Source organism: Cucurbita pepo, chromosome 3, assembly GCF_057944985.1.
Source record: "Cucurbita pepo subsp. pepo isolate OVF chromosome 3, ASM5794498v1, whole genome shotgun sequence".
NCBI classification, from domain to species: Eukaryota; Viridiplantae; Streptophyta; class Magnoliopsida; order Cucurbitales; family Cucurbitaceae; genus Cucurbita; species Cucurbita pepo.
Genome location: NC_141800.1, coordinates 14,009,133 through 14,032,475, shown reverse-complemented (window position 1 = coordinate 14,032,475; position 23,343 = coordinate 14,009,133). Strand labels below are relative to the sequence as shown.

The window sequence follows — 23,343 nt, the reverse complement described above, 5'->3', positions numbered from 1 at the left end:
TAATTTGTAAACGTTTTATTCATACAGTGAGAATTTGAGAATAAGTAAAATTTTATTCAAGAAACAATATAAAATGACATTTGAGAAACTTCTTTTTGTTATTAGTATTCTCAACAGCAATCAAGCCAACACCAACCAACACCCAAATTCAAATGGCTAATAGATACCTGAATTTTAGAAAATATCGAATAGTTGCACTAAGTCTTACTCTCGATATCGAACTTGATTACCTTTTTGCATTTATTTGCACTCGCTCTAGCTCATTTGAATGCATTCGAAGTTGGAAAAGCCTGTAAAAGCTAGAGAAGAATCAGAATCTGCACTTTGATAAGAGATTCTGATACCAAAATAGTATGCCAATGTCTACCTCTTTATGAATATGGGAAAAGAATTTGTGTTGAGGTGTTATGTCAATCAATGACAAGACAAGAGTGAGATTCTAGGCTAACCATTACATGAGACAGTGATGTGAAAGGGGAATTTCAGTCTATGCAACACATATTTTAGGGAGTACCTAACAAAAAAAAAAAAAAAAAAAACTCAAATTCTGATCTTTAAAACTTTTTCTCTTAAACAAAATAAGTCGATAGTGACTATAAACACCTCTTATGTTCAGTGCACATCTCTCTCACATAATAATAGCTGAAGAATAGGAGGAACGGTCTCTTAATGACTTTTCAAGTACTTTTTAAGTACTTAAAAAGATAGTTTTTTAAGCACAAAAAAAGTCATTCATACAAATTTAACAATGTTAGCTCATAGTATGTAATATATATTCTTTGTTGCCATATGTGCTATTCTCCATTACAATTTTTCTGTTCTATTGGTTTTCTTTCACCACTCAAATTCTTGCACTTTCTATTCGTGTTTACCCAGAATTCTAAGGTTAGTGCGTAAAGAGCCGAAAGGCTCTAAATGGAGCTATGTATGGTATGTGCGTGGAATATTACTACAAATGTTCGTGAAATGAAATCTGACCTTTTTTGTTATTTCTCTAAACCTGGGGATGCCTCTATCTTCAAGCCTCATATTCTAAAAAGCTCAAAATCTGGTATACATGCATTAGTTCCCTCTACTCTTCTTTCTTCTCACTTGTTTTTCCTCTATATAAACCCCTGGATCCTAACCATTGTGGTAAAACTCATCACTACTCCATAATCTTCCTATCCTGTTCTGTTTCTCCTTTTTGACATTTTCTGTAAGATGGAAAGGAATCAGTTATCAAGGCAGATCAACAGAATGAGACAATCACTATTTGATCAGGTCCATTCGTCTTACTTAAGCATCCATTTTCCTTGGAAACCTGTCCTTTTTTTCGTTTCTTGCTTTAAAAGGCTTCACTTCTGACAATGAGTTGAACAAAAAGTAGAGGAGAGAGAATCAAACCTATAATCTCTTAACCAAAGTAGGTGTGCTCACATTCACGCTAACTTATTTTATCTCTACAGGGATTTCTTGATGAACAATTTGTCCAGTTGGAGCAGCTGCAAGATGAGGCTAACCCAAATTTTGTTGAGGAAGTTGTAACTCTATGCTACCGTGATTCGTATAGATTAATCCTCAACTTAGAGCAAGCACTGTCAGTAAATTTATAAGAACAAATTCTTTCCCTTCTGTTATGTTCTAACAAATTGATATCAGTGCAGACAGAAGAGCCCTCTTGACTTTAATCAGTTGGATAGCTATATGCAACAGTTCAAGGGAAGTAGCACAAGGTAAATTCACAAAAGGAAATGAAAGAATAGGAACAGTAATAAAAATAACCAATAATTTGTTTATGAATGGATGGCAGCATTGGAGCAAAAAAGGTGAAAGCTCAGTGCACACTTTTTAGGGAATACTGCAAGTCTGGGAGTGGAGAAGGGTATAATCTTTTTCCTAAATGAAATCATTAGATTATTATTAAGATCAACCTTTGCATATATTCTGGTTTTTTCAATACTGATTCTGATGGCTTTTGTAAACATGTAAAGATGCTTTAGGACTTTCCAGGAACTGAAGAAAGAACGTACAGCTCTGAAAAACAAGTTTGAAGCTTATTTTCAGGTTTATATCTCACTACAATTCCTATTTTCCTCCTGTGAGTTAAAGAAACTTTGGATCTTTACCATATTTTTTGTGTTGTTTTCTGAGCAGCTGAAAAGGCAAGCTGGTCCGAGTCAAATTGCAAGTCGTCCCAAGTAACAAATGATGGGCAACCAAAGGCAATGACTTCAAATGGAAATCAAGCAGATGACTAGGTGGGCGTAGAGGCCTTGGAATGTAAAGATTTCAATTTCAAAGCTCTGTCTTAACTTTCTTGGCAAACGGAAAGTAAGCCATCCTTTGCCTTTTTGTAAATGGCTGGCTTATAGACCTAAAAATGCTCCTTGATGGGATGAACAGAATCCAAGTACTTCTGTGTCCAATAAACTAGTTACGAGTAAAGAAAGTCTAGGAGATCTTGACTATGCAACAATTTGACCAAAAAAGGAAATCAAGAAATTAATGAAGAAAATCAAGACAACTGGGTTAACGAAATAGATCAAGAAGGATTCAAAAGTTACAAATTTGTGGGGGTTTGGAAAACTACTTTAGAGCCGAGGAAATAAGTTTTCAGGATATTACTCTGGAAATGGTAGATTGTCTTCTTTGATTTTTTGTAGATTTGTTATTGATTTTAGCATGAGAATATTATAATGGCACCAGAATGGCATGTACAACCATGGTATTCAAACTTTGGTCATGCTTATAGAACAAAATGTAGCCTACTAGACAGCCATTCTCTAGAGCATATTCGGTTCCAGCATCATTACAAGTTTTAGCTTTCTACGCACCTTAAAGTGTCGAACTTAATAGATTCTTTCTCCTGGCCGAGGTACGCACAAGCACAACATCTGGCTGCAATGCCCTTCGCGGTGTGCATTCCCAAGTGTATCGGCTCCGCATCTAATCACATGAAACCTCATCCAACAAGTCCAGGAAACCCTTTGATGTCTTTTGGAGAGATTGATCACACCGAAATGGATTGGCTGATGCTGCTTCAAATTTCAGCCAGAGTTCTTTCTTAAGAGTTTCCTCACCAGCACGTTTGCCAACCCGGAATACACTTTCACATTCCTTCAACATGGGAGTGTTATCTATGATCGGCAAGCTGACTCCAACTGGATCTATATGCACACTTTCTTAGTCAGAAGCGCCTCATAAATCATAGGCCAAACACTATAATGATATTATCAAAATTCTCTATGAAAAAATAGAAACTAAACTAATTCATGAACAGGGACGTCTGGCAATTGTAAAACAATAAATACCTTGGTGGGTGAAAGACTTCTTGGCTTCGTAGTAACATCCATCACAATTAGCACTTTCCACCGAATGAGAATCAGACGGCTCCAGTAAAACACATGTTTTTGGGGGTGACATGAACCAGTCCGGAGAAGCTTCAACCTTCTTTTTAATTCCTGATTTGTGAGCCTGTTGAATTCCTAGGAGTTCTGGATACTTCAAAGCCAACCCATCAGAAGTGTCACTGCCAGAAGAGGAAACATGAACTCCGACGGGAAAAGGTGTGGCCTTGTAAATCCTTTTTTTGTCTTTTTGTGACGACTCTGAAATGGGTTCGAGCAGCACACACGATTTTGGGGGCGACATTTTTAAGCATGGTGTCATAACTAACATAGAGCAATTCTTCTTTATTGATAATAATGGTGGGGAAGCAAATCGTCGCTGATGAATTGTCCCTACTTGTGTTAAATCAGACCCAGAAGGCTCAGCACCACTAGGCTGAGGTTCATTACCCTCTAGCAAATTGTCCCCCAGTTTGGTTAAATCGGACCCAAATGGTTTACTAACACTAGGCTCAACTCCATTACCTTCAAGTAGATTCTCGTTTAAATCTCCACATGCTAAAAAACATGGTTGTGCACCCTTGAGTATACCCGAAGTAATTCCGCCAAGTACAGATTTAGAGTATGCTGCATGTTTCGATGAGAGTGATTTAGAAATAGGAAGAGGAGTGAGTAAAAACAATTGTCTTCCCCTCTCAATATTGCATCCAGCACGCCATGATACGAGGGGTGAAGGGGAGATCAAATCTTGAATTCCAGCATTGTCTGGGCTATCAATAACGTTGCTTTCCGTATCATTAACCAAAGCATTGCTTTCACTAGCCAACGGTTGTTCTATACCATCATCAGAATCTTTTGATGGACGAGAGAACGCCATCTGAAACCTGGGGACCCAGGGCTGCATTTATGAAAATTATCCCACACGAGTTATCAGGATGGATGGACTTGCAATTTACAACAGGTTACTGAAAATTTACCTTCAAAGAAGATAGCATATCAGACAAGACATGAGTGAAAGATTCGATCTCTTTTCTCCCTTGTTCGTCTATTTTCTTCAGTTCAAATGCTTTGACAACGAGTTCATCGATCTGCCAATTCAGTACAGTATGGTGAAGCTGTGCAACATAGCGAAAAAAAAAATACCAACCAACTACTATACAAATTATAGAAGATCATAAAATTGGTGCAGAGGTCTACCGCCTGGTTTAAGAACACATACTTCATGTACATAATCTACCCTTCCTTACGGACAAATTGATATTCGACCCTCAACAAATACAAAATGACACTCAAGAAATGACATACTTCATAGAATTAATAAAGACACACAAAGATTCTCCTACATCCATGGATAGCAACCAAGCTCAATAATCTAAAAATTTATAAAGTGTGAACACTCTCACACTAAATGTCACTCAACAAATACAAATACAAAATGACACTCAAACTCAATCATACTCAATATTTCTCAACCATACTCAATGATGGTACAAATATGTCATATTTCATAGAATTTATGTGTACATAATCATACTTCATGAGTGCCATTTTGTATTTGTTGAGTGACATTTAGTAGGAATTTTGTTGAGAGACTCGTGAGAGTGTATACACTTTGTAAATTTTTAGATTATTGAGATTGGTTGCTACCCATGGATATAGGAGAATCTTTGTGTCTCTTTGTTAAATTTCTGTTGTGTGAGTGTGATCGATCTTGCTTTCACTTCTAATACTAACGGCATTTATTAAGATCCAAGCTGCATTTATTAAGATCCAAGCGAAGCATGAAATCAGAGTTCATGAACTTCAACGAAGAGACAATCCGGCTGCTTACTGTGCCCTGCCCCTCTAATTCCCTTCCGTTCTCCCCAATTTTGAAAATGAAATAAACTCAAACGAAACACCGGTATGAAACATATCCAAACTTTCACGCAGATGATTGTATTAGAGCGAATACTAATTTCAACCACAGCAATATCAAAACCCCGATACATAAAAATGGAGGCAAATTCCAGTGATTTACCTGGTCAGTGAGCGCCGAGAGGTCAGACTGAACTAGAAGGAGACGATCTAGAGAATCATCTTGCTCTTCAACCTTAGACCTATTATCATCTTCCTTTCTCTTGGCTGTAGCGACAGATTTGGAGGAAGTTCGGCAGTAATTGTGGTTCGCTATGTCCCTCAGTGGTTTTCTCCCAAATTTCCTTCTCACCGACATCTTGATCGCCGCCAGTAGCACCCCCTTCGGAAACCTGCAAATGTAGCTCTTTCACTTTTTGAATCTCTCCGATGGCGGGCTTTTGAGTGCTTTGTACAGTGTTCCAGAATCGAAAAATGGAGGCTTCATTGGCACGAATTGGAATGGGCCAACGCACTATTGGGCTTTCTACAATTCTTGGATAAGGGAGGCAGATTTAAATTATGCATTTTTAATACTAAATTTAAACCTCACATTTTGATAAAAAGATTAAATTGTTATCATATTGAATTTTTTAATTTGATGCAATTATATAAGTGAGTTAAATTAAGATAATTAAATTTAGAATTTAGACTCATTTCAAGTTTGTAGACAGAATTTTATGTGATGTACAAGACTAGATCCCCGACACCCATGTTTCGATACACTCTTTTTCGGTATGTCCGAGAAACCTCGAATACCCATAACCTTTAGAAAGCCAGAGGTAGATTATTCAACATAACTGTTCTTTACTTAGGACTAGGGAAAAAAGCTCAGAAAGCTCTATCTTAACCCCATCCCGGGAATAGGTAGCAGCGGATGCCAAAATTTGATATCACAATAATATCGAACGGTTATCGCTTAGAAGACGATGACTCTACCGATGGGCTGCTGCTACCACTTCTGCTATACAATTTAGGGAAGATGAATCAGGATGGTGGGTTGAGCTGATGTAGTTTCAAAACTATCTTCCTTGGACTAGGCCACTAAAAACTTGGCTGTTACCAGCTAGAGTCGCTTCCCATTCGACCGAAGACAGTAGGATCTGCGACAAGGATATTACGACTTGCTTCATGTCGGGTCGTAAGATGGGATCCTCATCCACACACTGCTTTGCCAACATGGCCACCTGCCGGAAAATAAACCAAAACATCACACAAATACAAATCAACAGCAGAAATTTGACGTTACTCGAGGAAAAGGGAAATGGACATCATTGTTATACTATTGTCCTCTTTTGGGTTTTGTCCTTTCCGACTTCCCAAACTTCCCCTCAAGGTTTTTAAGACGTGTCTACTAGGGAAAGGTTTCCACACCCTTATAAAGAATGTTTCATTGTCCTCTCCAATCGACATGAGATCTCACAATCCACCCCCCTTTGGATCCCAGCGTCCTCGCTAGCACTCGTTCTCTTCTCCAATCAATGTGGGACCCCCAATCCACCCTTTTTCAGGACCCAGCGTCCTTTCTGGCACACCGCCTCGTATCCACCTCCCTTCAGAGTTAAGCCTCCTAACTGGCACACTGTCTAGTGTCTAGCTCTGATACCATTTATAACGACCCTACATTTTCTACTCAACCTAAAGTTGCTATTGTATACCTATGATGAACAGTAGCGATTTTAGATCAAGTAGAAAATCTAGGGTCGTTACACAAACACTCCTTTCTAATACGCTTTTCAAGAAGCCATACTGAGCCTAGAATAAGATGGAGAAGGTGAATTGTGTACCTTGAATAGACAGTCATGAGGATACAAATCCATCATACTTGGATCAACTTGATCTTTCAAACTTGCCATATTCATAGAATCAGGAGCGTTCCGAAGAACAGCTAACATCTGCATTTATGTCAGAACATTGTATCCATTAAAAAGTTAGCACCAAATGCACGCAGTTCTTCAAAAAGCTGAGATATACAAAAATAAACATAATAGCAAGCAGAAAATGTGTGTTTTTGTTTGAGAAATAACATATATTTCTCTCCAAATTACCACATATCCAGCATGATAAAACTTACAACTGATGCTAGTGAACGTCTTTCAGGATTTCTCATAGTTGTTCCCTCAGTTCGTATAATTGCCTCCTTTCCAGATATAAGCTCAAAAAGAACGACACCGAAAGCATACACATCACTTTTCGTTGTCGCAAGCCCATTACTCAAATATCTAGAATGAATGAAGGTTAGAGGAAAACAGTTTAAAAGAAATTGTTGAGAAATATTCAGCTGTTGAATTCTCATTACTTACTCAGGAGCCAGGTAACCGTATGTACCGACAACTTTCGTTACAGTAGCTTCACCCTCATTTGTTTTTCCAACAAGTTTGGCCAACCCAAAGTCAGAAATCTAAACATGGAAGGGGGAGGAGGATTTCAGTGGACGGTACTTTGCCTAATTGAACAGACAGAACTAGTAGGAGGATGCTTTAAATATCACCTTTGCTCTAAAAGAACCATCAAGTAAGATGTTGCTTGTCTTGATATCTCTGTGGACGTAATGAGTTTTAGTATGCTCGTGAATGTATTCGAGACCTCTAGCAGCATCTAAAGTAATTTGGAGTCTCATAATCCAAGATAGTGGCGTATGCCCTGTAATTAGGAAACCAACATTAATAGAAAGCATCATAGTTCAGTATACATGAGGCATTGCCCTGCATCGAGCCCAGTCGTTGAGACAACAAGCAACATACTGAAACTTTATCTAACCAATCACTTAAACATCTAACTTCCTAAGTGTGAGATCCCACGTTGGTTGGAGAGGGGAATGATGCATCTCGTATAATGGTGTGAAAACCTCTCACTAGTAGACGTGTTTTAAAACATTGGGGGGAAGCCTAGAAGGAAAAGCCCAAAGATGATAATATCTGTTAACAGTGGGTTTGGGCTGTTCCAAATGGTATTAGAGCCAGACACAGAGCAGTGTGCCAGCGAGGACGTTAGCCCCCAAGGGGGTGGATTGCGAGATCCCACGTCAATTGGAGAGGGCAACGAAGCATCTCTTAAAGGGTGTGGAAACCTCTCCCTAGTAGACACGTTTTAAAACCTTGAGGGGAAGCCCAGAAGGGAAAGCCCAAAGAGGACAATATCTGCTAGCAGTGGGCTTGAGCTGTTACAAATGGTATCAAAGCCAGACACCGAGCGGTGTGCCAACAAGAACGCTGGCTCCCAGAGGAGATGGGTTGTGAGATCCCACGTCGACTGGAGAGGGCAACGAAGCTTCCAAACGTTTTCACATTGAGTAAACAGATTGACTTGCAAATGATGGATTCATGGAGTAAAAATATAATCTTACCCTTGTTCAAAGGATCATGTAAATGACTTTTGAGGGGACCTTTTTGAGCATATTCATAAATAAGGAAGAGCTCCTCCTCACTGGCTGCATAACCAATCAATTCTACCTTGAAAAAAGTAAACCAAACAGAAGTCAAGGTTTCTAATTGTGTGCTTTGTGCAAATAAATACATCCGTATTTATGAAAAATAAAAGATTACCAGGTTTGCATGATGAACCTTGCACAGGACTTTCATCTCTGCCATGAACTCTTTAGTTTTTGTTGCAGTCATTCTTTTTATAGCAACTTCCTACAACATCAGAATCATTGAGTTAAGGCAGTCAACAAAACTGATATCCTTGAACATGGTAGATAACCACAAACCTGATCACGCAGGATACCATAATACACTGAACCATAAGTTCCATGGCCAAGTAGACTCGAATCAGAGAAACCATCGGTTGAGGAAAAAATTTCTTCGTATGAAAAAACCACAGGTTTGTCTACGTCAAATACATTGCTCTCGATAACTACATGAAAGAAAATTCAAGTAATAGTTAGGCATTTCTCAGATAATTTAGCAAACTGAGGTTGGATTTGCTGCCTATGCTATTAACTATGCTTCTAGTGTTGCAAGCTCAGAACTAACAAAAGGAATGCACTTATTCAGTTTGGATCTTAGTTAGTCCCATTCGTACCATAGGCTGCAATTCATAATTCATCAACCCTAACTAAGTGCGTACAGAACAATTAGTACAACAAGAATATGGGAGATATGGTTCAACAGAAGCTTCTAGGAGCTGCGGTATGACATGAATATCAGAGGAATAACTGGCATACGAAACTACATAATGGGCGCAACTGAGACAGGAAAAATAAGCCAAGAACCGAAACAGTGTACCTTTCGGAAATGCACTCTGGTTGTCACTAGACTCCCCGTTGGCTTGCTTCCAAGCTGCAGAACTGCAGCAAATGTACCTTCCTGAAGCACAGCAGAAACTTGACTTGCCAAGAATATGGAACTTGTGGGGAACCTTGCCACCGGGATCTTTGGAGTGGCTACTCCTTGATCTAGAAAAGCATTTCAACCACCTGAAGCAAGCATAACTTACTATGCCAACTAAAATCAGAACAAGAATAATTCCCAAACTTCCAACAATCCATATATATGGAGGATCACGTTTGGGGGTTTCAGCATTATCTGCAATTCATAACGCAATAGAGTTAACAATTTTTCTCAAGTTCATGACAAAAGTTGGCATAATTAGAACTAGGCTTCCATGGTAGTAATGCAGTTTAAAAATAAGCAGCAGCAAGCAAAGTAAATCTAGAAACAGACAACTTGTGAGATCCCACGTCGGTTGGAGAGGGGCATTCCTTATAAGGGTGTGAAAACCTCTCTAGCATACGCGTTTTAAAAACTTTGAGAGGAAGCCCGAAAGGGAAAGCCCAAAGAGGACAATATCAGCTAGCGGTGGGCTTAGGCGGTTACAAATGGTATTAGAGTTAGACACTGGGTTGTGTGCCAGCAAGGACGTTGGGCTCCCAAGGGGTGGATTGTGAGATCCCACATCAGTTGGAGAGGAAAGTGAAGCATTCCTTATAAGGGTGTGGACCTCTCCCTAGCATACATATTTTAAGGCAAGGGGTGGATTGTGAGATCCCACATCAGTTGGAGAGGAAAGTGAAGCATTCCTTATAAGGGTGTGGACCTCTCCCTAGCATACATATTTTAAGAACCTTGCAGTGAAGTCCAAAAGGGAAACACAAAAATTACCATATCTGTTATTACTTCTTAAAACGAGAAAGTAATAACCACCTATTTCAATATTGTTATCAGACGCCATTATATCAACTAGTTGACTTACGAATGTCTTCCTAAAAGTATGAGACAAGCAAATGATTATTGTCTGAATGAGAAGTGTGAAAGTTGTTCATACCCACCTGTGAAATTGTTCAGAGTAAAGGAAGGAGCTGGAGCAGGAGCAGCAGAAATGTCTGTCTCCAATGGATAAGGATCGCCAGGAACTACAAAATTCACAAGTTAAATGATAAAACAACAATGGCGATCATCTGCAGAATCATAACCAATAAAATAGCTATCAAACAAGAACACTGACCCGAATTCAAGGGAATATAATACAAAGCACCCACAGTGACATTGCCTGGATTTTCAATTCCATTCACCGACTCAATGCTATCCATACTAACCCCAAATCGGCTAGCTAAAGACTCTATGGTATCGCCATCTCTCATCACATAGCTCATCAAATAGTTCCACAACCCACTTGAACAGGCACAAAACAGCCTCAAAGACACAACAGCACCGTTCCTCGCCATTCGGGTTGTATTGGGCAACAACGCAAGCCCATCATACGCTTCCATGACTATGTCATAGACATACCCTCGATTGGATTTGATGGTAAGAGTTGTGTTGGTTATATATTTCTTCAACCCAGAAGCACAGGAGCAGTTCTTCCTGATAAACACGTAATCCCGACCATTTCCTTCGACAGTAACATCTTCAGGCAATACGTCGAACATACTCTGGATCACAGAAAGGGTCTGATTTGGGCGAGGCTCAAAGGCCAGAAACGAGGTGCATAAACGGGTCGTATCCGTACAATTTAAGGGCATGGGATAAGAGGAACAGAGGGAATGATGTTGAAGAAGAAGGGCAAAGTATAGAAGGAAGCCCAAACTGGAAAATCGTACAGGATTCATTGATGAAAACATTGAGTTCCAGCTCCAAAGTTCGCGGATAAAGATAGTGAGTGGAACAGTCAAGAACAGAAATTAGTGGCAGACAAAGGTGGATCAAAATTCAACATACACAAATCTTAAGGAAACAAGAAGAACTCTATGTGGGTAAGTCAGAAAACGAAACCCCAATAAACAAAAATCATAATCTGTAAAGAATCAGAGAAAAACCAAGAGAAAGGGAAGAAATATAGGGAAAATGGGGAATACCCAGAAGATGAATGAACGAATAAAGTGGAGATTTGGAGCTCAAAACGAGGGGAAAGGGGCAGAGTTTAAAGAAGTAAGGAGGAGGAGGAGGAGGAGGAAGAAAATGAGGTGTGGACACAGGGGCAAGGAGGGTTGGAGTGAAAAAAACAGTGAACAGAAGAGCATTTGAATTTGGGTAAAAGTGGGGAGTGATCATAATAATAGGTAGACTGCCAAGTCCTCTTCCCTCAAGCGTATTCCACTGTGGGGAGTAAAGGCAAGAAAGCGATGAGAAGAGAAGGGCTTCCCGGTTTCCACATCTTTTTTTTCTTCTATGCCTAAAATACCCTTCTTCCTTCCCTATTTATATGGAATATCTATGAAACCTATTTTAATATCACATCTATTTTTGTGGATATTTCAATACTCCATCTCCACTAATTTTACAACATTATTTCATTTTCGCATTTCAGATATTTGATTAAAAATAATAATAATAATAATAATAATAATAATGGTAAATTACAAAAATAAGAGTTCGAGATTCCAACCTCTTTATTATTTCTCTCTATTTTTAAAGTATTAAAAAACTATTTTTCTAAATATTTGTGGGATATTTTTCTCAATGTATAGTAGAAGAACATGGTAGATTGCTTGAGATGCACTCAAATTAATATGAATTTTGAGATATTCTCAACTTGCCAAAATATCTATAATATATTTATTATTGATTTATTATATATAAAATTAAATTGTATGTCTATTTTAATCTTATATGGTCAATGCATTTGGTAGGTTAATTATTTTGTACAAATTATGTGGAAGAATTATTAATTACAAATTTAGAAATTGAGTCATTATTATAAACAAACTAACAGTTATAAGTATCTATTGTTGAAAAATTAAAGAGTGTATTAATTTTATTATTATTTTTTTTTAACAATTTAGAGATAAAGCCAAAAAGGTTAATTTATTAAAATTTAAATAACACTAATTTTTTTAAATTTATTGAAATATTAGTCATTTTAAAACTAATTTTAAAATAGAATCTTTATAAGATTTCACGTAAGTATTGTGGTCTAAAATAGTGTAGTATCGACCTAGAACGATGTATCTAGATATTAAATTCATATATTATAAAAAACAAGGATGAAAGTGTGTGACATGGCGATGGAAATTATTAAATTAATTGAAGGTCGTTTTGGGAAAATGGGGGGTCGGGAGAGAGCTGGCAAAGGAAGAAGGACAGGTGGGAATGGGGCCCACAAAAGGAGTCGCTGGCAAATTCACCGATCTGTCGTTTTGGACTGAACGACTTGTCAATCTGGAACCCTAACCCTAAAATCCACTTCACTTCTGCTCTCTATCTCTCTGACCAAAAAAGTAACAGCCATTGACCCATCTTTTCATCTTCATGCTCTTCTTCACCTTATCTTATCTTATATCCCACCGTTATTTTCTACATTTACCATTATACTCCTCAACTTAATCAATCTGTTACTTTAATGAAGGTTAGGGTTAAAAAAGGTAAAACAAGAATTGGATTTACCACAATTTACTGCATGGTTGACTAATAATTGAGGAATTCAAATATTGACGTACCAAAATTATATCCCTAAAAAAGGAAAACAAAAGACAGAGTCTGACAAAAATAAAAATAATTAATTATTGAAAGAAGTTTTTAAAAAAAAAAAAAAAAAAAAAGTAAAAGTAAAAGTAAAAAGTAAAAGCGCATTACACTGCCTGCCCCGCACGTGCAATACGCACAACAACTCGAAAATTACGTTTTCCCTGCGGACCTAGTTGACTTGCATTTGAACTCACAGGGTTGGATTAACCCACCGACTCAACCCGGTTGAATCGGGTTGGGTTGAGTAAAAAGAATATTATTATAATGTATTTGAAATTGATTTGGTACAGCAACCGACGAAATTGGCTACGATCCAAGGGACAGCCGCAGCCCCATGCACACACTTACACAGAGACGATACAGAGAAACACATGGATTTAGCTGGAATTTTTTTATTAAAAAAAAACTAATATTTTAATTTCAACAATATTATTTGAACTTTTTATTGTTATTATTTTGCAGAAAACGAATAAAGGTAATTTGTAATTAATACTTAACCAGACTGCCTTTTATCCTACAGAATGAGTAAAAGGCACTGACATTATAACTTTTCTTTTTCTAAATAAACACACACATATTTTAATTTTTCGTGTGTTTTTTTATTGTTTTTTAAATTATAAATAAAAGCCCTGAGGTGGGGCCACCATACTTAGGATCTTGTCTGTGTCTCTCTCTCTGGGCTTCACGATGCACTGATCAGACGGGCCATTTCCCCTTAACAACATCCATACGACACGTGGCACTCCTTGACGGTACCCTTCTCAAATTTCTTGATATATTATGAATAAATTGTGAACTTTAATAAAAATAGGGCCCCTTTAGATTTCTTTTCACTACATTTAGATTTCCATTTGTAGTTATCTACAAACTGGATGGTATTTGCATATATTTCAGAATCTTATCTTTAAATTTCAATTTTAAAAAACAACCTAATTTTCTTAAAATTATATATATATATATATATATTTTTTTTTTTTTTTTTGTTAGGAATCACGACTCTCCATAATTGAATGATATTGTCCACTTTGAGCATAAGCTCTCCTCCCCTGAAGCTTATGAAGCTTTCGAACAAAGTACACCATTTGTTCGACACTTTAGTCGCTTATGACTACACTTCTTTATTCCATTTTTGAGGATTCTATTGACATAACTAAGTTTAGGGCATGACTCTGATACCATGTTATGAATCACGATTCTCTAAGTGGTATGATACTAGTCACTTTTGACTACACTTCTTTGTTCCGTATTTGAGAATTTTATTAACATGGCTAAGTTTAAGGCATGGTTCTAATATCATGTTACGAATTATGACTCACTACAATGGTATGATATTGTCCACTTTGAGCGTTAACTCTAATGCCTTTGCTTTGGGCTTCCCAAAAGACCTCATACCAATGGAGTTAGTATTTATCACTTATAAACCCATGATCATTCCCGACCAATGGGGGACTCACTCCCAATAATCCTCAACAATTTTAACATCTATTTTATTTGAAGAACACGAATCACGTTTCTTATTTTTAATTAAAAACCAGTCTAAATTCTAAAATTACGATCCAACTATTGAAAACACCTATCAAAACCTATTTTAACTTACGACGTGACGTTTGAAAATTAAAAATAATTGCAGTTGAAATTGCATAAAAATGCATCAAAATTTTATATAAATAAATAATATTCACATTTGATTATAGCAATTTCTTCCAACAAATTTATTAGGTTAGATAATTAAATAACTTTAGTTAAAGTGAAATTATTGAAATAATTTAATTTACTCTTATTCATTAATAAATATATTTTGAATAATTTGCCTTCAATTTATAGGTCGTTTATTTAACCATACTCTTAATAATCATCCTCCAACAAATTAATTAACTATATTCTCTATATAATTACTACAATAATCAAATTAAAAAATCAATTACACATATATTTTAAAAATTAATTATATTGACTTTATTTGGGCCATTTAACAAACAAACAATATTGAGCTTATGGGCCATTTTAGACATAAAGCCCAAATATATCAAAAGAGCCTATCAATAGGCCCATAACTGATGGGCTTAATCTTTATATATTTTTCAAACTTACATGATTAATAAATTTCTTTATAATAATAAAGTTGTTTCTTGGTTTGAATTTTAGTTATTTATTTAGTATTTATTTTTAATATATAGTAATTGGGTAGTGAGGTGATTGGGCTATAAAGATAAATGGTTGGGGTTTGATGATAATTATTCCCAATGTCCGGACCCAATCAGCCACAACACCGCACCTTTCCGCCTACCCTAAACCCTAACCTAACCTGCGGATCATATGAGAGCGATGCCTCAAGTGCTACCTTATTTTAAAAAAATTAAAAATTATCCTTACAAAATTATTCAAGTGCTAATTTAAGGAATGATCATGAGTTTATAATCAAAGAATACTCTCGGTACGAGGCCTTTCGAGAGACCTAAACAAAGTCATGAGAGTTATGGTCAAAGTGGACAATATTATACCATTGTGAAGAGTCGTGTTCATCTAACGTGATATTAGAGTTATGCCCTAAACTTAGTCGTGCCAATAGTTTTTAAAATTATAGAAAAATAATTTCAAATAAGAAATCCTTTTTTATTTACGATATATTCGTAGGGTGGCGCGATCAGATTTTCACAATTTCTTTTATTTATTTATTTTTTATTATATGTTTTAATCGGGTAAACATAGCAATCATGGGCACCGAATTCATTCGCACATACTAAGATTATAACATATCTAATACAATATTTAATCAACAAAATAATGATTCCAAAAGATTGAGTTCCATCAACTTCTTTTTCTTAATATAACATAAATAATTAATAAAATTCCATAAAATTATTCTTCCATCAAATAAATTAAAAAAAAAAAAGTGGGTAGTTGAGATTGGGGCTGCCCGCGATCCACATAATCATGACAATATGCAATTTCAAATATAATTTATTATATCTTATAAAACTTTATTTAGACTAAGATCGTAATTATACTTCTTTAATATACTTATAATATATTTATAACTGTTTTATAATATTTTATCTTTAAAAGTATACGTCTTAATCAGCAAAATTATGTTGCATATACGTAATAAGCGAGAAAAACAGTGTATTAAATATAAGGTAGATGGGATATTTATAGACCATATATACCCTATAAATAATGCTCCCTTTCACTTCCAATTCCGAGCATAAGGGCTTTAATTTGTCCTTTTCATAAAGAAGAATGAACGACAAACAATAAGCAAGATGTATGATGCAAAAGTCATTAACGATCTCCGTTTAAATAATCAAGTTGACTATTTAGAACCACGTAGATGATCGATTTACTATTTATGGAACGTAGCAAAGGAATAAAATGGTTATAAAATAATTTTTTTAGATATTAATTAAGTTTATTACGAGGAAATATATGATTAATTTGTAGGGTAAAGTAAAGTAAAGTCATATGATTACATTGTAAGCAAGTAGACATATGTAAGACTTAATGGTTGGGAATTGTTGCTTAAAAGAAAATTACCTAATTTACAATAAATAATAAATGATTAGAAACACAGCTAGCTACCCATTTGAAGAATTTCTTTTCTTTTTTCTTTTTTTTTTTTTAATAAAAAAGGAAAATAAAAGGTCAACTCTTATGAGAAAGCATTGCATCATGGACCAAAAACATATTATAAACATAATAACATAAAAAGGCACTATGATTGAATAGAGAGACATTCATTGGTGGCTATCATAATATCTTTGCCTTTATTTACCAAAAATTATAAATATTATGAACGAGAATATAATCTTCATTAATCTGTAACTTTTTGAGAGAATAAAGAAAAAAATTATAAGAATTTATGTTTACACGGGATAATATCATACCATTATCGAAAATAATTGTACCTTTCAAATATCTTATCCTCAAAAGAAATGGCTCGGAACATAGACAATTCCAGGTTGAGTTTGAAGTGTCTCAATCTTTTTAACCTTACATCACAATTTAACTTAAACCACTATTATGAATCAAGAAAATTTTAAAATTTCTATAAATATATACAAATTTTGCATATAATAAAATTAAAGTATAGACGAAGAAAGTTCAATGAAATGGATTGGTCTGATTGAATCGACCTAATTCAATACTTATCGATTTATTATTGAATCTGCCAAATTTAAATTTAAAATCAATATACCTTAGTATCAAACAAAATGAGATTTAAGGTAAAAAGATATAGATTGAACGATATTGAATACATGAATACGTGAATCTGATATGATTAAATTCGATATTATTTAGAAAAGGTTTAAATATTATTTTGATTCTATTATTTTTTACTTTAGTTTAATTTGGTTATTTTATTTTTAAAGTGTTTATTTTAGTTCATGTTTTTACGATATTGAATATTTTCGTCACTTAATTTTTATTTTTAGCTTAATTTTTTTTAAAAAAATTATTTGTTAAAATTTTACAAATAGAGATTCATATGATAAATTCTTAAAAGTGTAGGGACAAAACGGACAATTTGACAACAAAAATACCAACTTTAACCAAAGTCGCAATTATAGAAACTAAATTGAATGTCTTGAAAATATGGAGACCTAATCGTTTTCGTATCATTTTTTAATTATTTCAATAATTTTTTTTTTTTTGTTTGGTTAGTAAGTTGATAACTATTTTTAATTAATTATATTTAAAATAAAGGTAATAAAATTATTTTGTACTAAATTAGTAGTAAAATGAGATAAATAAAAGAAGAGTAGAAGATGAAGATTCAGTTTTATTAATAATAATTTGTTAGAATTGATGAATTATGTGAAGAAAAAAATAAGAAGAAAGGAGATTAATAATGAGAAATGAAGAAAAATATGATTGGGAATCAAAGGGTGGGGATTGAGACAGGTGGATGATTCGATTTGATTTGATTTGATTTGATGGGGCATGCTTTGAGTGCGCCCTTGTCTCAGTTGCATTAACTTCTCCTCTATTCTACAAACGACACACTGAATCATTACCCCCTCCCCCCACCACCAATCATCCGATTTGACCTTCTCCCCACGCCTTCCTTCTTCATCACCGTCCATTCCTCTCTCTCTCCCTCCCTCCCCACCGTTTTTTTTTCTAATATTTAAATTAGTTAAATAATATACATCTATATTTTTAAATTTCATTAATTTACCTCTAAAAAAAAAAAAAAAGAAGGAAAATAAAGGAAGAAATGAAATGTGAGGGAATTATTGGAATAATATAGAAATGTTGGATGGTCGGAGGGAAAAATCACGGGCGCATATGTGCAGTGGGGCCCACCTCTATTGGACACGTGTAATATATATATATATATATATATAATTTGTTAAACCTTAAAATTTAAAAACACAAAGGCTACAGTTTTCGTCTGCCAATTTTGCTTTGGACACACCAAAATGAATCAGCAGCCGACCATGGGGCGTCCCTTCTCTTTCCCCTTTTTTCTTTTTTATTTTTTCTTTTTTATTTTTATTTTTTTTCTCTCTTTTTATTGGATGACCGTTATCAATTAATACCTCTCTCTCTCTCCCCTTGTTTATAGTTTGTGCACAACAAATTTTGTATTTTCTCTTTTTAATTATGAATTTGGTTCACGTCTATTTAATCTTTTCAGTTTGGCAGCATAAATATATTATACATATATTCTCTGTCACCTTGACAAAAATAATAATACTACCATATTTCTAGATATGAATTTAAAATTTTGTATATACTCAGAGCCAAAACTCTTTTAATAAGATGTAGTTTGAAGATGAACTGAAATAAAAGTTGATAGACATATGATATAGAGTAAATGAGTGGTATACGAATGAGTCAATTATATCCCAATGATAATAGGCTCGAGATTATGAAAGTATGATTAAAAAATACTTAAACGAATTGATAATTATCATTAATACTAACGATGTGCACTCAATGTCTAGTGACTATATTAGAACTTCACTAAAAACATGTGAGTGTGAAGGACGTTTTAAATTAAAAGAAACGAATGAAAAAAAAAAAAAAAAATGGAGACAAGGGTAAAACTGTCATGAGGCAAACAAAAAGTAAGTTTTATAGGGAAAAAAAGGGATATTATTTACTGGTACGGGCAGAGGAGGTTTCAGATTTCACGAACAAAAAGAAAATCTACTTTTTAGCTGTTACGCATCAGAATTTCCATCTCGAGCTTTGTGCATAAAGTATGTCTTTTTTGAAAAAATAAATAAAATTTATGTGATCGCCGATCCTTACGATGAAGATTGATCGGACGGTTGGGATTGGTGTCATAAGGTATGAGTAGCGTACAGAATCACGGCCTCAAAATCCCAGGGCAGACAGGATGATTGGATATTAAGGCTGTCGACTTGTCAGTTTGAAACTAATCCAACCGTCCGATTTCTGCTTAATCAACCTCACACTTTTATAATTAACACATTTAACAATATTCCTTCACCCTCAACAAAAAAACATAAAATCAAATCTCAAATATCTGTTTTTTTCTTTTTAACTTTATTTTTATAAGCTATGAGAAAATTAAAAATCTATTTTCTTAATTTTTAAATTTAGTACATATAAAATTTAGAAGTGAATAAACTATATTTTATTAACTTATCTTATTTAATAAAATTTCAACTTCCTTTAGTTCTCAAATGTTTTTAATGAAGCAGTCGAATTTTTTTAATTAAATTTTAAATTTGGCAGCGAGAACAATTTGATATTTTATTAAATTCAAAAACTAAATTTGTAATTAATTTTTTTTTGTTAAAAAAAAAAACAATACAAAAATACTTATTTTAAGACATTTTAAATTTATTATTTCTTTCATAAATACACAAGATAAAGATAATGAATGTATAAATGATATTAATTTATAATTAATATATTACAACTTTTTCAAAGCAAAACTATAGGTACGAAAAAGAATACACCTAAAAAAGTTTAACATTAAGCACAAAATAGGCCTACTAGTATTATATTCAAGAACCCCACTTGGGTTAAATATTTATTACAATTAATTAACAATTGACATGATTCCATTAAACCCTACCTATAAAGTATTGTATTCCCATCTCCTAAACAAATGTTATTACATGGTATATATCATAACAACGTAATTGCTACGTAAACAATCTTAATAAAATAAATAAAATATAAAATAACATTACACGCGTATGATAATGATCAAAAGAACGCTAACAATTATTCTAAGCTAACTTTACCCGTGGTTCAAATTATCAAAGCATTTGATATCTATCCTTCAAGACTTTATGAACGGGTCGCTCTTAATTCATAATAATAATTTAGCTATCCATTTAGTAATTTAAATAACATGGAATATTAATGCAAAAGTTGGGTTTGGTTCACCAATTTGTTGCTTATTTGTTTGGTTGGTTGCGTGAACAATGCTCTAAATATCGTTCCCTGTGTTGGGCTCTTTTGCTATCCAACCAGAATCTCTTCTTCCCACTCCTAATTATCGGCCTTCCTCTTTTGTCTCTAACCTTTTTAACAAATTTCTACGCCCAAAACTGATTGAGACACGCCCCTTTCTTACAATTTATCCCAAATTGTTGCTTGTACTCCTTTTTTTCTCTGGTTTGCTTACAAATCTTCGCGAACTTTTGCGATTTGGGTTGTGTTTTTCTATTCATCTCTTGCTCGGGATTTTGCAAACCCAGTTTTCTTGCCTAATTTCTCGAGAAATTTTACTCAGAAAGGAAACCAAATCATTTTTTAGTGTTTATCCCATCTGGGTTTCGTCTAAACCTCCCTAATCTTTCAATGGAGATAAATGGGTGTTCTGAGAAAGACGGGGTTTGCCCCCAACTGCTGGATTTGATCCCCAAACACCGGCAATGGGTTGCTGCGGGTGATGTTGCCGGAAAACCCCACACCTCCGATGATAAGAAGCTTGAACTGAGGCTTGGCCTGCCCGGAGAAGGCGATTGGTCCGGCAAAGGAAGGGATGAAGCCGTTCCTTATTTTGGGCGTTTTCCTGTTTCTCATAAAATTTCTCCTTCTGAGAATCCATGGCCGCCGTCTCCAAATTTTCATGGAAAGTTTCAAGCAGCCAAACTGCCAGCGTTTTGCCTGTCGTCAATGGGAAAAGAATCAGTGTCACAGCCCCGTTGCACGAAAATGGTTGATCTACATAATGCTGAACCTAAATCATTTCCTTCCTCTGCAAACACAGCTGTTTCCAACAGTTCTCAGAAAAGGTAGCGATATTAGTATTGTTTTCATGGCTATTGAAATTTCAAGCATGTGTGAAAGGACATGAGTTTTATGGTAGGCTTGTGTTTCTGGTTTAATTTGATCTAGAATGGACCAGTTGATGAACAAGACAACCCACTAAATTGGACTTTGTCTGTTTCCCAAATGGAGCAATTTTTAGATGTTTGCTATTTCTTTGCCGTTTTTTGTCGTCAATATCATCTTTATTGTTCATCTTTGTGGGAAAAAAAATTCAAAGGACTGCACCGGCTCCAGTTGTGGGATGGCCACCAATTAGATCGTCGAGAAGGAACCTTACAAGCAGCAGCGGCAGCTTCTCAAAGCCTGTGTCGGAGTCGTCCTTGGATGCAGCACCGAGCAAGCTCCCGGCTCCCAGTAAGAAGGCGGTTGAAGTTGGTGGAAAGGGTCTGTTTGTGAAGATCAATATGGATGGAGTTCCCATTGGTAGGAAAATTGATCTCAATGCTCTTGATAGCTATGAAAAACTTTCCTCTGCTGTTGATGAACTCTTCAGAGGTTTACTTGCAGGTAATCTACTCAAGAATTATTCAAGTTCTTGTTCTGTTCATATCAATTTTAATCTAAGCTCGCCTGTTTGTTCCTGTCTGCAGCTCAAAGAGATTCCCCAGCTGGTGGCGTTTTGAAGAAGCAAGATGACGAGAAACCGATCACCGGTTTGCTCGATGGAAGCGGAGAATATACTCTTGTTTACGAGGATAACGAAGGAGACCGAGTTCTTGTTGGCGATGTCCCTTGGCAGTAAGCATATTTCACCTCCTCCACTTGTACATATTGTTGATTTTGAGCTTTCCCTCAAAGTTCTTAAAACGAGTCTACTAATGAGAAGTTTCTACACCCTTATAAGAATGCTTCGATCCCCTCTCCAACCGACGTGGGATCTTACAATCCATTCCCATGAATGCTGAGCTGTGATATCTCAATCATGGATTGAGCATAGATAATAAGAGCATAACTCTTGTAATTTTTGTTGCAGAATGTTTGTTTCGACGGTGAAGAGGTTGCGTGTGCTGAAAAGCTCGGAATTACCCGCCTTGAGTCGTGAGTTCAAACACAATTAACATTCTTATTTTTTCATCATTTTATGTATCAATTTAGATTATGATAAAGTCGATGTGTCTGAATACAGTCGGTTGCTCGAAGCCACAGAAGATGGTGCTCGACCCACCCTGCAACTAAGTGAAGGAAGAGAGGTTTTTAAGCAGAGGCTTGAGAGAAGACATTTGAATTATGATATCATTAGTAGTAACTAAAATGCTTAGCTTAATCACCAAACCCATAGATTAATGGTTTAATGTCTGTAATTTCTTGTGAAATTGCAATGTAATGAATCAATCAATCTCTCATCTTCTTTCTTTGTAGAAAGCCTGAATTAGTCTAAGTTGCTTTTGCATTGTAACACCAAAACAAGTGAGTGATTTGGAGTTTTTAATGTAAGTTATCCAACACATTGAAAGGCCTTGGTTTTGAATGTGTATTATAGATATTAGACGAGGACAAGGTGTTTGTGTCTGGTTATGCTGGTCGCCCATGGCGTGCCTGACATGAAATGACCCAACATGTACTATTACAAGGAGATGTGACTCATCGTCAATTCTTCCTACTTAGAGTTATATGTTATCTAAGGGTTATGTTGTATTTCTTGCTTATTAGTCTGTAACATTGCTTTCAAACTCTCTTTCGGAAATCTCTCTACTCGGAATTATAATGAATATAAATAAAAGAAAAAGAAAAAAGGTAGTGAGCTTTTGTTGAAAAGATGAAATGAAGGAGGTGGGTTGGAAGAAGGGCATAGAAAGGAGTGTGATTGTCATGGAGAGCTGCCCAACTTTGGGCCCCAGAACTGAGGAACTCTTTAGTCCTTTTCCCATCTGAATAAGTGGTCAGGGCTTACACAACATCTCACATGCTCTCCCCTTCCACACCAACATTGCATACTGTCTTTCACATAC

At 35.4% G+C, this 23,343-nt stretch overlaps 4 protein-coding genes across 6 annotated transcripts; 2 read left to right on the top strand and 2 right to left on the bottom strand.

Moving 5' to 3' along the window:
* Window positions 1-52: 52 nt before the first annotated feature.
* On the bottom strand, window positions 53-5,700 carry LOC111790716 (uncharacterized). 3 transcript variants are annotated; one of them, XR_002814545.2, is made up of 6 exons: window positions 5,350-5,700; window positions 4,307-4,417; window positions 3,294-4,227; window positions 2,817-3,149; window positions 368-514; window positions 53-290 (listed from the first exon to the last, which is right to left on the bottom strand). XR_002814545.2 is itself a non-coding variant. In XM_023671740.2 (4 exons), exons 1-4 carry the CDS (start codon window positions 5,542-5,544, stop codon window positions 2,929-2,931), a joined length of 1,461 nt encoding a protein of 486 aa, XP_023527508.1. In that variant the 5' UTR covers window positions 5,545-5,700; the 3' UTR covers window positions 2,709-2,928. The 3 variants fall into 3 exon arrangements, 1 of the variants encoding a protein (XP_023527508.1); XR_002814544.2 differs by lacking the exon at window positions 368-514 and having other exon boundaries at window positions 5,350-5,595; XM_023671740.2 differs by lacking the exons at window positions 53-290; window positions 368-514 and having other exon boundaries at window positions 2,709-3,149.
* On the top strand, window positions 513-2,752 carry LOC111790717 (histidine-containing phosphotransfer protein 4). The gene is made up of 6 exons (XM_023671741.2): window positions 513-1,263; window positions 1,449-1,579; window positions 1,647-1,715; window positions 1,793-1,864; window positions 1,974-2,046; window positions 2,137-2,752. Exons 1-6 carry the CDS (start codon window positions 1,204-1,206, stop codon window positions 2,182-2,184), a joined length of 453 nt encoding a protein of 150 aa, XP_023527509.1. The 5' UTR covers window positions 513-1,203; the 3' UTR covers window positions 2,185-2,752.
* A 141-nt stretch (window positions 5,701-5,841) lies between the features above and the next one.
* LOC111790715 (lysM domain receptor-like kinase 3) lies at window positions 5,842-11,766 on the bottom strand. The gene is made up of 11 exons (XM_023671739.2): window positions 10,671-11,766; window positions 10,495-10,578; window positions 9,452-9,751; window positions 8,935-9,080; window positions 8,771-8,860; window positions 8,572-8,677; window positions 7,717-7,868; window positions 7,529-7,626; window positions 7,300-7,447; window positions 7,013-7,120; window positions 5,842-6,412 (listed from the first exon to the last, which is right to left on the bottom strand). The coding sequence occupies exons 1-11, from the start codon at window positions 11,284-11,286 to the stop codon at window positions 6,248-6,250; spliced, it is 2,013 nt and encodes a 670-aa protein (XP_023527507.1). The 5' UTR covers window positions 11,287-11,766; the 3' UTR covers window positions 5,842-6,247.
* An 8,736-nt stretch (window positions 11,767-20,502) lies between these two features.
* On the top strand, window positions 20,503-23,038 carry LOC111791890 (auxin-responsive protein IAA26). The gene is made up of 5 exons (XM_023673392.2): window positions 20,503-21,357; window positions 21,612-21,901; window positions 21,985-22,132; window positions 22,368-22,432; window positions 22,521-23,038. Exons 1-5 carry the CDS (start codon window positions 20,921-20,923, stop codon window positions 22,568-22,570), a joined length of 990 nt encoding a protein of 329 aa, XP_023529160.1. The 5' UTR covers window positions 20,503-20,920; the 3' UTR covers window positions 22,571-23,038.
* The last annotated feature ends 305 nt before the right edge of the window (window positions 23,039-23,343 follow it).